Source organism: Engystomops pustulosus, chromosome 1, assembly GCF_040894005.1.
Source record: "Engystomops pustulosus chromosome 1, aEngPut4.maternal, whole genome shotgun sequence".
In the NCBI taxonomy this organism is placed as follows: Eukaryota; Metazoa; Chordata; class Amphibia; order Anura; family Leptodactylidae; genus Engystomops; species Engystomops pustulosus.
Window position 1 is genome coordinate 42,010,777 of NC_092411.1, and position 14,820 is coordinate 42,025,596.

The following is a 14,820-nucleotide window of genomic DNA, read 5'->3' on the forward strand; positions in this document are numbered from 1 at the left end:
GGAGGCACGGACCCGGCTTCCGGATCAAGATCGCGCAGCCCCGGGCACCGGCAGTCCCGGGGCTGCGATCGGAGCTGCGGACCCCCCCGGTAAGCGTCGCGGGGGGGTCCGATTCCCTTGCAATGCCTTTTAAATGCCTCTAACACGCCGCGGTCAGCGCGACCGCGGCGTGTTAGGGGTTAACACCCGCGATCGGAGAAATCTCCGATCGCGGGTGTTAGAGGCGGGTGCCGGCTATAATATATAGCTGACACCCGCAGCTTCTGGCGCCGGCTCCGTTCAGGAGCCGGCGCCAGAAGCTTGACGTAATAGTACTGCATTTTGCGGGAACGCACCTCCCGCCATGCAGTACTATTACGTCAAATGTCGGGAAGGGGTTAAAAACTTTCTTTGGGATCACTTCGTTTTCAAATGCAGTGTCCAGAAGGGAAATAAATTGTCGATTAAATGTATGTATTGGGTTGTAAGACAATTTAGAATAAGTCTGTTTGTCAATCAGTTGTCTGTAGACCTCTTTTGGGCAGGTAGACAGGGGGGAGAATAAGTGGATCTCGGCATTATTGTTTGGGGGAACTTACCTTGTGCTTGTATCATTTGTTCCTGTAGTAGGTCTTCAAGAGCTTGGAGCGCTTCTTGCTCGCTATGTTCGTTCAATTGTGGCGTCCCCTCATTTTTGTTGTAAATTGTCATGTTGACACTTTGTGACATATAAGGGGGTTTTGGTTGTAGCTTGGGCACTCTGTCTCCAAAAAGTTCGCCCTCACTGTCCTATGGTGACCCTATGAATATGCGGCCATATACATTTCCCCCATATGTTAGTGTGCACGAGCCTTACCCTTCCATGTATCATGCTCCCTACCCCCCATGTATCATGCTCCCTACCCCCCCCAATGTATCATGCTCCCTACCCCCCCATGTATCACGCTCCCTCTTCTTATGCCCTCTCTTTTTTTGTCCCCCATTCCATCCTCCCCTTCAACTATAGACAAATTCAGCATCAACTAAGAAGAGCTGCTCCCATCATACTACTGTCTTCTCTAGTTCTAGTGTGGTTACTGGTGGCACATTACTGTCCCAACCATTAGCAGCAAAGATTTACACAACAACTAGTGCCATACTGTGTTCCGGTTATCTCAGTGGAGGCCGGTAATGGAAAGGCCTGGTCACTTGCACTCTGGATACAGCCATGTATATGAAGAGGGTGAGGGGTTTCCCCTATATAACTCATAATATGCTGATAATATAGCATCAGACTCAATGCTTACTACAATAGGGAATAGCTAAGGGGATACTTGCAGGGCCTGTATAGCTCAGTTCATCAGAAGGCAAAGAACTCCAATCATTCTGATTAATTAAAAAAATAGCAAATGAGAATTCCAGTGTTAGAGGTATGATTATTTGTGTATTTAACAAAACGTATAAAAATGATGAATGTAGTTATATAACAAGTAGACAATGTGGAAGGGAATGTTCTGAGTCTCTTTTTAGGTGCTTCCTACATGTTACCTCATTAACGTGAGGCTTCTGATCCCCATTTTCGGCTGTAGCAGCAGTGACTTGGTATTGTTAGGGATCACCCCAAGATATAGCTGAGCACTGTCTCTGCGAAAACGTCCATAGATAAGGGGTCCTGTATGTGTCCATTGGGACATGGTGTGATTGAACCCCGACACTGTGCCTCAATAGATATTACCACTCTCTTAACTGTGAATTAATACAACATCTTTTTAAATACATTAGTAAAAGTTATATTTTACCTTGCCACTTTTTCCATTGCTGTAATACCCCCCCCCCCCCCCACCTGTTATACAATCACAATGACACAATGATAATAGTTTGGGGAGATTTTTTTTTTTAATTATGGTCAATTAACCTAGATGTATATTTTTGGAATGTGGGAGGAAACCGGAGTACCCGGAGGAAACCCACGCAAGCACGGGGAGAACATACAAATTCCATGCGCCTCCGTGCTGCCCTAGATGGTGAGGAGGACAATATAGATGTTATTATATTCCACACCTCTTCTGGATGTCTTCTGATGGAGGAGAGATGGTAAGGTGGTGAGGGGGACAATATAGATGTTATATCCCGCACCTCTTCTGGATGTCTTCTGATGGAGAAGAGATGGTAAGGTGGTGAGGGGGACAATATAGATGTTATATCCCGCACCTCTTCTGGATGTCTTCTGATGGAGGAGAGATGGTAAGGTGGTGAGGGGGACAATATAGATGTTATATCCTGCACCTCTTCTGGATGTCTTCTGATGGAGGAGAGATGGTAAGGTGGTGAGGGGGACAATATAAATGTTATATCCCGCACCTCTTCTGGAGGTCTTCTGATGGAGGAGAGATGGTAAGGTGGTGAGGGGGACAATATAAATGTTATATCCCGCACCTCTTCTGGATGTCTTCTGATGGAGGAGAGATGGTAAGGTGGTGAGGGGGACAATATAGATGTTATATCCCGCACCTCTTCTGGATGTCTTCAGATGGAGTTTACTAGGATAACAGCCCCAGAGCAGTGGCTGCACACAAACCTCTGGGTGTCAATAGAGGCTTTCCAGCGTCCGGCCCTAGACAGATAGAAAAAGCTTATATCAATGATCAATCACAAACCAGTGAACCAGAATGATCTTAGCACCCCCTTATACAATACTGTGGGGACCAGTCTCTAGGCATCAGTGCAGCAAGCAGTGGTAGTATCTAACTCCTGGCACAGATTGTATCTTACCTGGCATGGCACCCTGAGCATTCATACACCACTGGGTAGTTGATCTTAAAGGAATGGTACTGGGTAATCGGTGGTAGGTCAGGGAGATGCTGTTCTGCCTTCCTACAATAATACCGCCAGATCCAGCCATGGCCGGCATTTGGTTGTCTATCGATGACCCAAGTGGCAGCATGACACATCTCATGTATCAAGAGGTCCCGAACCCGTTCTAAAGACAATGAGAGAATTTTACCATCAGTATTACAGACACATGGAACATTTCAGAGCATCAGTTGTACATGAGAAGAAACTTACCTGCAGAGTCACAGACTTTGTCTGACAATTCAATCTTGGCGAATGGATTGTCCGCGTTCCCATAGAAGCGGGTGAGGGCGCCTGTTGTTTTAAACCTTTTACTCCAGGTTATTTCCATATCTACAGGAAGCTACAGAAGAAGGTGAGATAAATATGACAGAGACAACCTTTATATACTCCTTCTGCTGACCCTCATCCCGACCCCCTCTAACCCTTTATGCATCTCTAATCTAACCCTTCATGCATGAAACCCAGATATCCGCCTGGAGATCCCAACATGTAGATAGGTGTAGATTATATTCTATACCTGATTATTAAAGACGTTTTGGTTATAAAAATCATAGAGGAGTCTTGCCAGCTCCTGCTTGTTCTCCTGGAAGTTTGTCCCGTATATAGATTGAGGAGAAGAGAGATCTGTCAGGAAACAGTAATTGGTGGGACGCTCCTGTATCTTGAAACTGGAACAAAATATAATTGAGGATCACAAATCAGTACTCAGTATATTCCAAGAGCAAACATGGTGAATATGAATATACTGTACCTTTCCTCCAATGACCCAAGGCTTGAGCATGAAGAATTCAGATCTGGAAAGTACAACAGAAAACAACAACTTAGTTTTCCTAATCACATATTTCCTACATATGATTAGAGAGATATTGCTATAGTACAGAAGTCTGACAGATACCTTCTATGAGTGGCTGGTAGGTACCAGAGCCACCTTCCTCCTCTCCAAGGCTCCTTGGAGACCTTGGTGTAGATGGATGAGACTGGAATAAAGAAATATATGAGCCATTATATTACAACGAGGAAAAGAAACTTAATATGTGTATTAAATCCTGCACAGAGCTGCTCAGTGCCATAGATAACACAGTACAGGTGCGCCCACTTACCTGATGTAGAGACTCATCGCTGCTGCTGCTGCTACTACTACTGTCCGCTGTATAGTGCCGGAAAAGTCTGCGGAGCTTTTTTCTGTCCAAAATCTATGGAGGAAATGAATGCACCTTTAATTTCCCAAACACAACTATCAAATTCAATGTCTCCTCATTGTCCTGGGGAAATGTTAGAAAATATCTTGTGTAGTGTAAGGTATAAAAAGCATCTTCCTGGGCACTAGGGAACAGCAGAGGATCCTGGGATAGACCACTAATGACCCTACAGTCAATGGTAGAAGTAACCGTAACCGTAGTATTTTATGGCTTGGGACATTACTAGGGGTCAACCCACAATATGGGAACTGATATTAATCTGGAATATTTCTGGCCGTTGGCATAGACTCTTCTACATTGGTACTAATATATGACTGACTGCTTCTCATGTCGGAGCCCTAATACTGAATGTAACACTGTATGGAGATCTGCTATATCAAACACCCATAAGGTAAAGCTAATAGTGAATATATATTATTTTAAAGAGGAGAATGGAGAACTTCAGAATTAGTTTCTGAGTTGACCCCACATTTTCCTATGGCAGTGGTGGCGAACCTATGGCACGGGTGCCAGAGGTGGAACTCAGAGCCCTTTCTGTGGGCACCCAGGCCTTCACCCCAAGAGTTTCCCTGATATGACTCAAGGCTTTCTCCTGTGGTCCAGTACATCCCAGGACTTGCCATGCTTAGCGCTATTTTAAAGTTACATATTTGGCTGCCCGGACTACAGGAGGAGCAAGAAGGTGTGGATAGAGATGGATTGTCATTGGAGCTCCTGCTCTGGGTTCCCTGATTCTTCTTCTTAAGGGGACCCTGGAGGGAAGCCACAATCCAAATTTCTCCATCTTTCTATTAGTTTGGTGAACTCAGGACACCAATACCCAATACGATTAAAACCTGTGATACAGCAGGGATCAATAAGTTACTGCTTAAATTGTCATGTTGGCACTTTGTGACATATAAAATGGGTTTTGGTTGTAGCTTGGGCACTCTGTCTCCAAAAAGTTCGCCCTCACTGTCCTATGGTGACCCTATAATAAGGGATAGGATGGACTCAGGTCACTACTTTTAAACTGGAATATTTAGCATTCTCTTCTAATACAAGAAATGTGGATATTTTAATAATTTGTGTGTATAAAATTAAATGACCCCCAAAAACATTTTACAGAAACCTCAACTCACCTGGTCATCGCTGCCGCTATCATCTGTATCGGAATCACGAACAAAACGTTTTCGCTTTCTTTTTGACATTTTTGCATAAAGGAGCAAAAATCTCACACCACTAACTATCACTATCAGTGTATGACATCGGAACTGGAACGTATATAGTCTCTCCACATTCTGACATAGCGGTTTGTGTGACATCACTGATATTGTGAGTTGTGACTACATTGGTTCCGATATAAATAATTCTGATACACACAGCAATATTATATATATATATATATATATATATATATATATATATAGATATATATATATATATATATATATATATATACCTGTTTCTTGCTTTGTTTCACATATTATTTCGTTTTTACTCAGTAGATGCTTAAAGTATTTACTAATATTTGTAAATATTTATAAAAATAAAAAAAAATTATTACATTGATGGAATAGAGAAGCTATAAGCAATAGATTACAAGACAGGGAAGGAAGTTGGCAGAGTTTCGGGACTCCATGTAGCACTGGGGTCCTGCAATCGACTACATGTTGGAGAAACATTGGTCTATGTTAAAGATGATAATTTCCCTTGAGCACTTTGGAATATGTTTGTGTGACAAAAAAAAAATAATATTATCACAAATGTAATTTTTAGGTGCTGTAGTTCAATATATACAATGCCGGTAAATCAGCGAGTTATATAACATTTAGAGTCAAACAGGGCTGATGCCATCAGACAGTGACAGTGCTCAACTTTAAAGGCGTTTTACACAAGTTGCCCATGTTCCTTTACTGCCTGAGTGTTCACCAAGTGATTCAGCATTCTAACTTTTGTACTGTGTGCAGACTCTCTGTGATTCTTTGTTTACATGTCTGAGCTCTGATGAATAGGAGGAGCTGCAGCCAGAGAATTATTACTCATAGTTCTCCCTCCCCTTCCTCTCTCAGTCTCTGTCAGTGAGGATGGAAAGTGAAAAGAGAGATGTGTGATGTCATGAGGACGGCCTAGAGCAGTGAAAGAAAGGAAGATGTGTAAATATGCACAGGGCATCATCCCCCCATCTTATTATGGCTACTCTTTCTGCTCTCTCTCTTATTGTGGTCTCCTCCCCTGCTCCCATCTCATTATGCTCCCCTTTCTCTGCTCCCCTATCATTATGGGCCCCCTTCTCTGCTCCTTCTCTTAATTGTGGCCCAATACCTGCTCCACCTCTTGTTGTGAGCCCCTCTTTGTGCCCCTTTGCTTTGCTACTCATCTTATTGTGGTTGCCTCTTCTCTGTTCCCCCTCTTGTTGTGCCCCATTCTCTGCTCCCCATTTCACTGTTGCAGAAAATAAATAATAAAAAATAGTTAGACTGCATGCATACAGACATGTGCCCACACGGCTACTGCCGGGCGGGCAGACGTCAGACGCGCTGGAGAAGAGGAGAAGCAAGCGCTGCTCGTCCCTCCCCACTCCATAGAGACTAGTGCCACATGCCGTGCCTACGGCCAAAAGATAGATCTCACCGTACCGAGCCCAGGCGCCATAGACAAGTATGGGGGACGTTTATGCGGCCATATACATTTCCCCCATATATTAGTGTGCACAAGCCTTACCCTCCCATGTATCATGCTCCCTACCCCCCATGTATCATGCTCCCTACCCCCCCCCCCATGTATCATGCTCCCTACCCCCCCATGTATCACGCTCCCTCTTCTTATGCCCTCTCTTTTTTTGTCCCCCATTCCATCCTCCCCTTAAACTATAGACAAATTCAGCATCAACTAAGAAGAGCTGCTCCCATCATACTACTGTCTTCTCTAGTTCTATATGTGGTTACTGGTGGCACATTACTGTCCCAACCATTAGCAGCAAAGATTTACACAACAACTAGTGCCATACTGTGTCCCGGTTATCTCAGTGGAGGCCGGTAATGGAAAGGCCTGGTCACTTGCACTCTGGATACAGCCATGTATATGAAGAGGGTGAGGGTTTTCCCCTATACTACTCATAATATGCTGATAATATAGCATCAGACTCAATGCTTACTACAATAGGGAATAGCTAAGGGGATACTTGCAGGGCCTGTATAGCTCAGTTCATCAGAAGGCAAAGAACTCCAATCATTCTGATTAATAAAAAAAATAGCAAATGAGAATTCCAGTGTTAGAGGTATGATTATTTGTGTATTTAACAAAACGTATAAAAATGATGAATGTAGTTATATAACAAGTAGACAATGTGGAAGGGAATGTTCTGAGTCTCTTTTTAGGTGCTTCCTACATGTTTCCTCATTAACGTGAGGCTTCTGATCCCCATTTTCGGCTGTAGCAGCAGTGACTTGGTATTGTTAGGGATCACCCCGAGATATAGCTGAGCACTGTCTCTGCGAAAATGTCCATAGATAAGGGGTCCTGTATGTGTCCATTGGGACATGGTGTGATTGAACCCCGACACTGTGTCTTAATAGATATTACCACTCTCTTAACTTGTGAATTAATATAACATCTTTTTAAATACATTAGTAAAAGTTATATTTTATCTTGCCACTTTTTCCATTGCTGTAATACCCCCCCCCCCCTGTTATACAATCACAATGACACAATGATAATAGTTTGGGGAGATTTTTTTTTTTAATTATGGTCAATTAACCTAGATGTATATTTTTGGAATGTGGGAGGAAACCGGAGTACCCGGAGGAAACCCACGCAAGCACGGGGAGAACATACAAATTCCATGCGCCTCCGTGCTGCCCTAGATGGTGAGGAGGACAATATAGATGTTATTATATTCCACACCTCTTCTGGATGTCTTCTGATGGAGGAGAGATGGTAATCTGGTGAGGGGGACAATATAGATGTTATATCCCGCACCTCTTCTGGATGTCTTCTGATGGAGGAGAGATGGTAAGGTGGTGAGGGGGACAATATAGATGTTATATCCCGCACCTCTTCTGGATGTCTTCTGATGGAGGAGAGATGGTAAGGTGGTGAGGGGGACAATATAAATGTTATATCCTGCACCTCTTCTGGATGTCTTCTGATGGAGGAGAAGATGGTAAGCCGGTGAGGGGGACAATATAGATGTTATATCCCACACCTCTTCTGGATGCCTTCCGCAGTATTGGCCAGTATTTTGCCAGAATCGATCTAATCTCTGGCCACTTCTCATTGTATGTTGCAATAAATCGAACACAGTTGTCTTCAGTCGATTTCTTCTGTTTCTGTGCAGAGCCCGGTATCAACAAGTCGCATCTCGATTGTCATCTTGCCCTATTGAATCCTTCTTTGATACATCTATTGCTGTATCCTCTATCCCTAAATCTGTCTGTTAAGTCACGGAACTGCCGCCTAAAATCTGTCTCTGACGAGCAGAGACGACGGGCCCGTAAAAATTGACCAATTGGAATTGCCCTTATCGTGGATGGAGGGTGGGCAGATGAAGCGTGCAACAGCGAGTTCACTGCTGTGGATTTCCTGTACATATCTGTCTGCAGAATATCATCAGGACCCACCTTGATCTGTATATCCAAGAAGTCCACCTCCGTTCGGCTGTATTTGTAAGTGAGTTTGATGTTAAATTTGTTCCGGTTTAGTTGCTGCATGAAGCAAGCCAGGTCATCTTCAGTCCCCTGCCATATAAATAAAACATCATCAATATAACGCAGCCAGCACTGCACATGGTGGGCCAGCTGCACCCCGTCGTCGCCAAAAAGCCCCCTCTCCCAGAAACCGAGGAAGAGGTTGGCATACGACGGAGCGCACGCCGCCCCCATGGCCGTGCCGCGTTGCTGTAAATAAAATGTGTCTTTAAAGACAAAAAAATTATGTGTCAGGACAAAGGTCAGGAGTTCCATTAGTAAATCGGCCAGAGGTTGTCCTATTGAACTGGAATTCAAAAAGAACTGTACGGCATTTAGGCCATCCTCGTGGCCAATGCACGTATACAGCGACTCTACATCAGCCGTGACCAACCACATGTCTGGATCTATTGAAATCCCATTAATCCTAGTCAAGACGTCCATGATGTCCCGTACATAGGAAGGGAGACATTCAACTAATGGCTTTAGATAAAAATGAATGAACTTGCAACAGGGGTCACATATACCACCCAACCCAGAGACAATGGGGCGTCCCGGAGGATCAACGGGGTCCTTATGTATCTTAGGGAGTAAATATAGGGTCGGGACTTTCGGATCATCCACTTTTAATCCATTAAAAACTTTCTTTGGGATCACTTCGTTTTCAAATGCAGTGTCCAGAAGGGAAATAAGTTGTCGATTAAATGTATGTATTGGGTTGTAAGACAATTTAGAATAAGTCTGTTTGTCAATCAGTTGTCTGTAGACCTCTTTTGCGTATTTCAGTTTCGGCCAAATTACCACATTCCCCCCCTTGTCCACCGCTTTAAAAACGACGTCGTCCCAGGTTTGTAGTTCATTTAAAGCTTTTCGTTCTTTCTTGGTCAGGTTGTCATGGACCACCTTTCCTTGAAGTTGTTTAAGTTCCTCTGCCACCAATCGGGTGAAAATTTCCACCGATGGGCAGGTAGACAGGGGGGGAGAATAAGTGGATCTCGGCATTATTGTTTGGGGGAACTTACCTTGTGCTTGTATCATTTGTTCCTGTAGTAGGTCTTCAAGAGCTTGGAGCGCTTCTTGCTCGCTATGTTCGTTCAATTGTGGCGTCCCCTCATTTTTGTTGTAAATTGTCATGTTGACACTTTGTGACATATAAGGGGGTTTTGGTTGTAGCTTGGGCACTCTGTCTCCAAAAAGTTCGCCCTCACTGTCCTATGGTGACCCTATGTATAAGCGGCCATATACATTTCCCCCATATGTTAGTGTGCACGAGCCTTACCCTCCCATGTATCATGCTCCCTACCCCCCATGTATCATGCTCCCTACCCCCCCCCCCCATGTATCATGCTCCCTACCCCCCCATGTATCACGCTCCCTCTTCTTATGCCCTCTCTTTTTTTGTCCCCCATTCCATCCTCCCCTTCAACTATAGACAATTTCAGCATCAACTAAGAAGAGCTGCTCCCATCATACTACTGTCTTCTCTAGTTCTATATGTGGTTACTGGTGGCACATTACTGTCCCAACCATTAGCAGCAAAGATTTACACAACAACTAGTGCCATACTGTGTTCCGGTTATCTCAGTGGAGGCCGGTAATGGAAAGGCCTGGTCACTTGCACTCTGGATACAGCCATGTTTATGAAGAGGTAGAAGGTTGTCACCTATACAACTCATAATATGCTGATAATATAGCATCAGACTCAATGCTTACTACAATAGGGAATAGCTAAGGGGATACTTGCAGGGCCTGTATAGCTCAGTTCATCAGAAGGCAAAGAACTCCAATCATTCTGATTAATTAAAAAAATAGCAAATGGGAATTCCAGTGTTAGAGGTATGATTTTTTGTGTAATTAACAAAACGTATAAAAATGATGAATGTAGTTATATAACAAGTAGACAATGTGGAAGGGAATGTTCTGAGTCTCTTTTTAGGTGCTTCCTACATGTTACCTCATTAACATGAGGCTTCTGATCCCCATTTTCGGCTGTAGCAGCAGTGATTTGGTATTGTTAGGGATCACCCCGAGATATAGCTGAGCACTGTCTCTGCGAAAACGTCCATAGATAAGGGGTCCTGTATGTGTCCATTGGGACATGGTGTGATTGAACCCCGACACTGTGTCTTAATAGATATTACCACTCTCTTAACTTGTGAATTAATATAACATCTTTTTAAATACATTAGTAAAAGTTATATTTTATCTTGCCACTTTTTCCATTGCTGTAATACCCCCCCCCCCCCCCCACCTGTTATACAATCACAATGACACAATGATAATAGTTTGGGGAGATTTTTTTTTTTAATTATGGTCAATTAACCTAGATGTATATTTTTGGAATGTGGGAGGAAACCGGAGTACCCGGAGGAAACCCACGCAAGCACGGGGAGAACATACAAATTCCATGCGCCTCCGTGCTGCCCTAGATGGTGAAGGGGACAATATAGATGTTATTATTTTCCACACCTCTTCTGGATGTCTTCAGATGGAGGAGAGATGGTAAGCTGGTGAGGGGGACAATATAGATGTTATTATATCCCGCACCTCTTCTGGATGTCTTCAGATGGAGGAGAGATGGTAAGGTGGTGAGGGGGACAATATAAATGTTATATCCCACACCTCTTCTGGATGTCTTCAGATGGAGGAGAGATGGTAAGGTGGTGAGGGGGACAATATAGATGTTATATCCCGCACCTCTTCTGGATGTCTTCTGATGGAGGAGAGATGGTAAGGTGGTGAGGGGGACAATATAGATGTTATATCCCGCACCTCTTCTGGATGTCTTCTGATGGAGGAGAGATGGTAAGGTGGTGAGGGGGACAATATAGATGTTATATCCCGCACCTCTTCTGGATGTCTTCAGATGGAGGAGAGATGGTAAGGTGGTGAGGGGGACAATATAAATGTTATATCCCGCACCTCTTCTGGATGTCTTCTGATGGAGGAGAGATGGTAAGGTGGTGAGGGGGACAATATAGATGTTATATCCCGCACCTCTTCTGGATGTCTTCTGATGGAGGAGAGATGGTAAGGTGGTGAGGGGGACAATATAGATGTTATATCCCGCACCTCTTCTGGATGTCTTCAGATGGAGTTTACTAGGATAACAGCCCCAGAGCAGTGGCTGCACACAAACCTCTGTGTATCAATGGAGGCCTTCCAGCGTCCGGCCCTAGACAGATAGAAATAGCTTATATCAATGATCAATCACAAACCAGTGCAGAATGATCTTAGCACCCCCTTATACAATACTGTGGGGACCAGTCTCTAGGCATCAGTGCAGCAAGCAGTGGTAGTATCTAACTCCTGGCGCAGATTGTATCTTACCTGGCATGGCACCCTGAGCATTCATACACCACTGGGTAGTTGATCTTAAAGGAATGGTACTGGGTAATCGGTGGTAGGTTAGGGAGATGCTGTTCTGCCTTCCTACAATAATACCGCCAGATCCAGCCATGGCCGGCATTTGGTTGTCTATCGATGACCCAAGTGGCAGCATGACACATCTCATGTATCAAGAGGTCTCGAACCCGTTCTAAAGACAATGAGAGAATTTTACCATCAGTATTACAGACACATGGAACATTTCAGAGCATCAGTTGTACATGAGAAGAAACTTACCTGCAGAGTCACAGACTTTGTCTGACAATTCAATCTTGGCGAATGGATTGTCCGCGTTCCCATAGAAGCGGGTGAGGGCGCCTGTTGTTTTAAACCTTTTACTCCAGGTTATTTCCATATCTACAGGAAGCTACAAAAGAAGGGAAGATAAATATGACAGATACAACCTTTATATACTCCTTCTGCTGACCCTCATCCCGACCCCCTCTAACCCTTTATGCATCTCTAATCTAACCCTTCATGCATGAAACCCAGATATCCGCCTGGAGATCCCAACATGTAGATAGGTGTAGATTATATTCTATACCTTATTATTAAAGATGTTTTGGTTATAAAAATCATAGAGGAGTCTTGCCAGCTCCTGCTTGTTCTCCTGGAAGTTTGTCACGTATATAGATTGAGGAGAAGAGAGATCTGTCAGGAAACAGTAATTGGTGGGACGCTCCTGTATCCTGAAACTGGAACAAAATATAATTGAGGATCACATATCAGTACTCAGTATATTCCAAGAGCAAACATGGTGAATATGAATATACTGTACCTTTCCTCCAATGACCCAAGGCTTGAGCATGAAGAATTCAGATCTGCAAAGTACAACAGAAAACAACAACTTAGTTTTCCTAATCACATATTTCCTACATATGATTAGAGAGATATTGCTATAGTACAGAAGTCTGACGGATACCTTCTATGAGTGGCTGGTAGGTACCAGAGCCACCTTCCTCCTCTCCAAGGCTCCTTGGATACCTTGGTGTAGATGGATGAGACTGGAATAAAGAAATATATGAGCCATTATATTACAACGAGGAAAAGAAACTTAATAAAAGTGTATTAAATCCTGCACAGAGCCGCTCAGTGCCATAGATAACACAGTACAGATGCGCCCACTTACCTGATGTAGAGACTCATCGCTGCTGCTGCTGCTACTACTACTGTCCGCTGTATAGTGCCGGAAAAGTCTGCGGAGCTTTTTTCTGTCCAAAATCTATGGAGGAAATGAATGCACCTTTAATTTCCCAAACACAACTATCAAATTCAATGTCTCCTCATTGTCCTGGGGAAATGCTAGAAAATATCCCAGCAGAGGATCCTGGGATAGACCACTTAGGACCCTACAGTCAATGGTAGAAGTAACCGTAACCATAGTATTTTATGGCTTGGGGCATTACTAGGGGTCAACCCACAATATGGGAACTGATATTAATCTGGAATATTTCTGGCCGTTGGCATAGACTCTTTTACATTGGTACTAATATATGACTGACTGCTTCTCATGTCGGAGCCCTACTACTGAATGTAACACTGTATGGAGATCTGCTATATCAAACACCCATAAGGTAAAGCTAATAGTGAATATATATTATTTTAAAGAGGAGAATGGAGAACTTCAGAATTAGTTTCTGAGTTGACCCCACATTCTCCTATGGCAGTGGTGGCGAACCTATGGCACGGGTGCCAGAGGTGGAACTCAGAGCCCTTTCTGTGGGCACCCAGGCCTTCACCCCAAGAGTTTCCCTGATATGACTCAAGGCTTTCTCCTGTGGTCCAATACATCCCAGGACTTGCCATGCTCAGCGCTATTTTCAAGTTACATATTTGGCTGCCCTGACTACAGGAGGAGCAAGAAGGTGTGGATAGAGATGGATTGCCATTTGAGCTCCTGCTCTGGGTCCCCTTATTCTTGTTCTTCAGGGGACCCTGGAGGGAAGCCACAATTCAAATTTCTCCATCTTTCTATTAGTTTGGTGAACTCAGGACACCAATACGATTAAAACCTGTGATACAGCAGGGATCAATAAGTTACTGCTTAAATTGTCATGTTGGCACTTTGTGACATATAAGTGGGTTTTGGTTGTAGCTTGGGCACTCTGTCTCCAAAAAGTTCGCCATCACTGTCCTATGGTGACCCTATAATAAGGGATAGGATTGACTCAGGTCACTACTTTTAAACTGGAATATTTAGCATGCTGTTCTAATACAAGAAATGTGGATATTTTAATAATTTATGTGTATAAAATTAAATGACCCCCAAAAACATTTTACAGAAACCTCAACTCACCTGGTCATCGCTGCCGCTATCATCGGTATCGGAATCACGAACGAAACGTTTTCGCTTTCTTTTTGACATTTTTGCATAAAGGAGCAAAAATCTCACACCACTAACTATCAGTGTATGACACCGGAACTGGAACGTATATAGTCTCTCCACATTCTGACATAGCGGTTTGTGTGACATCACTGATATTGTGAGTTGTGACTACATGGGTTCCGATATAACTGATTCTGATACACACAGGAATATTATATATATATAAAGACTTGTTTCTTGCTTTGTTTCACATATTATTTCGTTTTTACTCAGTAGATGCTTAAAGTATTTACTAATATTTGTAAATATTTATAAAAATAAAAAAAATTATTACATTGATGGAATAGAGAAGCTATAAGCAATAGATTACAAGAAAGGGAAGGAAGTTGGCAGAGTTTCGGGACTCCATGTAGCACGGGGTCCTGCA

General features: G+C 43.4%; 3 protein-coding genes across 3 annotated transcripts in view; 1 reads left to right on the forward strand and 2 right to left on the reverse strand.

Annotated features, from left to right (window-relative positions):
- The window catches only part of XRCC4 (X-ray repair cross complementing 4), a 294,092-nt gene that overhangs the window by 168,984 nt on the left and 110,288 nt on the right, over positions 1-14,820 (forward strand). The window lies entirely within an intron of this gene.
- Positions 2,469-5,233, reverse strand: LOC140119958 (germ cell nuclear acidic protein-like). The gene is made up of 8 exons (XM_072139397.1): positions 5,135-5,233; positions 3,915-4,007; positions 3,710-3,791; positions 3,566-3,608; positions 3,332-3,482; positions 3,025-3,154; positions 2,731-2,938; positions 2,469-2,572 (listed from the first exon to the last, which is right to left on the reverse strand). Exons 1-8 carry the CDS (start codon positions 5,201-5,203, stop codon positions 2,485-2,487), a joined length of 864 nt encoding a protein of 287 aa, XP_071995498.1. The 5' UTR covers positions 5,204-5,233; the 3' UTR covers positions 2,469-2,484.
- Positions 11,755-14,462, reverse strand: LOC140119949 (germ cell nuclear acidic protein-like). Its single transcript, XM_072139387.1, has 8 exons — positions 14,364-14,462; positions 13,197-13,289; positions 12,990-13,071; positions 12,846-12,888; positions 12,612-12,762; positions 12,305-12,434; positions 12,011-12,218; positions 11,755-11,855 (listed from the first exon to the last, which is right to left on the reverse strand). Exons 1-8 carry the CDS (start codon positions 14,430-14,432, stop codon positions 11,768-11,770), a joined length of 864 nt encoding a protein of 287 aa, XP_071995488.1. The 5' UTR covers positions 14,433-14,462; the 3' UTR covers positions 11,755-11,767.

What these genes read in the sequence shown, in the direction of transcription:
- LOC140119958 (XM_072139397.1), bottom strand. Translation starts at nt 5,203, where the DNA reads ATGTCAAAAAGAAAGCGAAAACGTTTTGTTCGTGATTCCGATACAGAT. An exon ending in AAAACGTCTTTAATAATCAG is followed by an intron (nt 3,155 to 3,331) that starts GTATAGAATATA and finishes CTTCTTCTGTAG; the next exon opens with CTTCCTGTAGATATGGAAAT. An exon ending in CAAAGTCTGTGACTCTGCAG is followed by an intron (nt 2,939 to 3,024) that starts GTAAGTTTCTTC and finishes CATTGTCTTTAG; the next exon opens with AACGGGTTCGGGACCTCTTG.
- LOC140119949 (XM_072139387.1), bottom strand. Translation starts at nt 14,432, where the DNA reads ATGTCAAAAAGAAAGCGAAAACGTTTCGTTCGTGATTCCGATACCGAT. An exon ending in CAAAGTCTGTGACTCTGCAG is followed by an intron (nt 12,219 to 12,304) that starts GTAAGTTTCTTC and finishes CATTGTCTTTAG; the next exon opens with AACGGGTTCGAGACCTCTTG. An exon ending in TGCTCAGGGTGCCATGCCAG is followed by an intron (nt 11,856 to 12,010) that starts GTAAGATACAAT and finishes CTATCTGTCTAG; the next exon opens with GGCCGGACGCTGGAAGGCCT.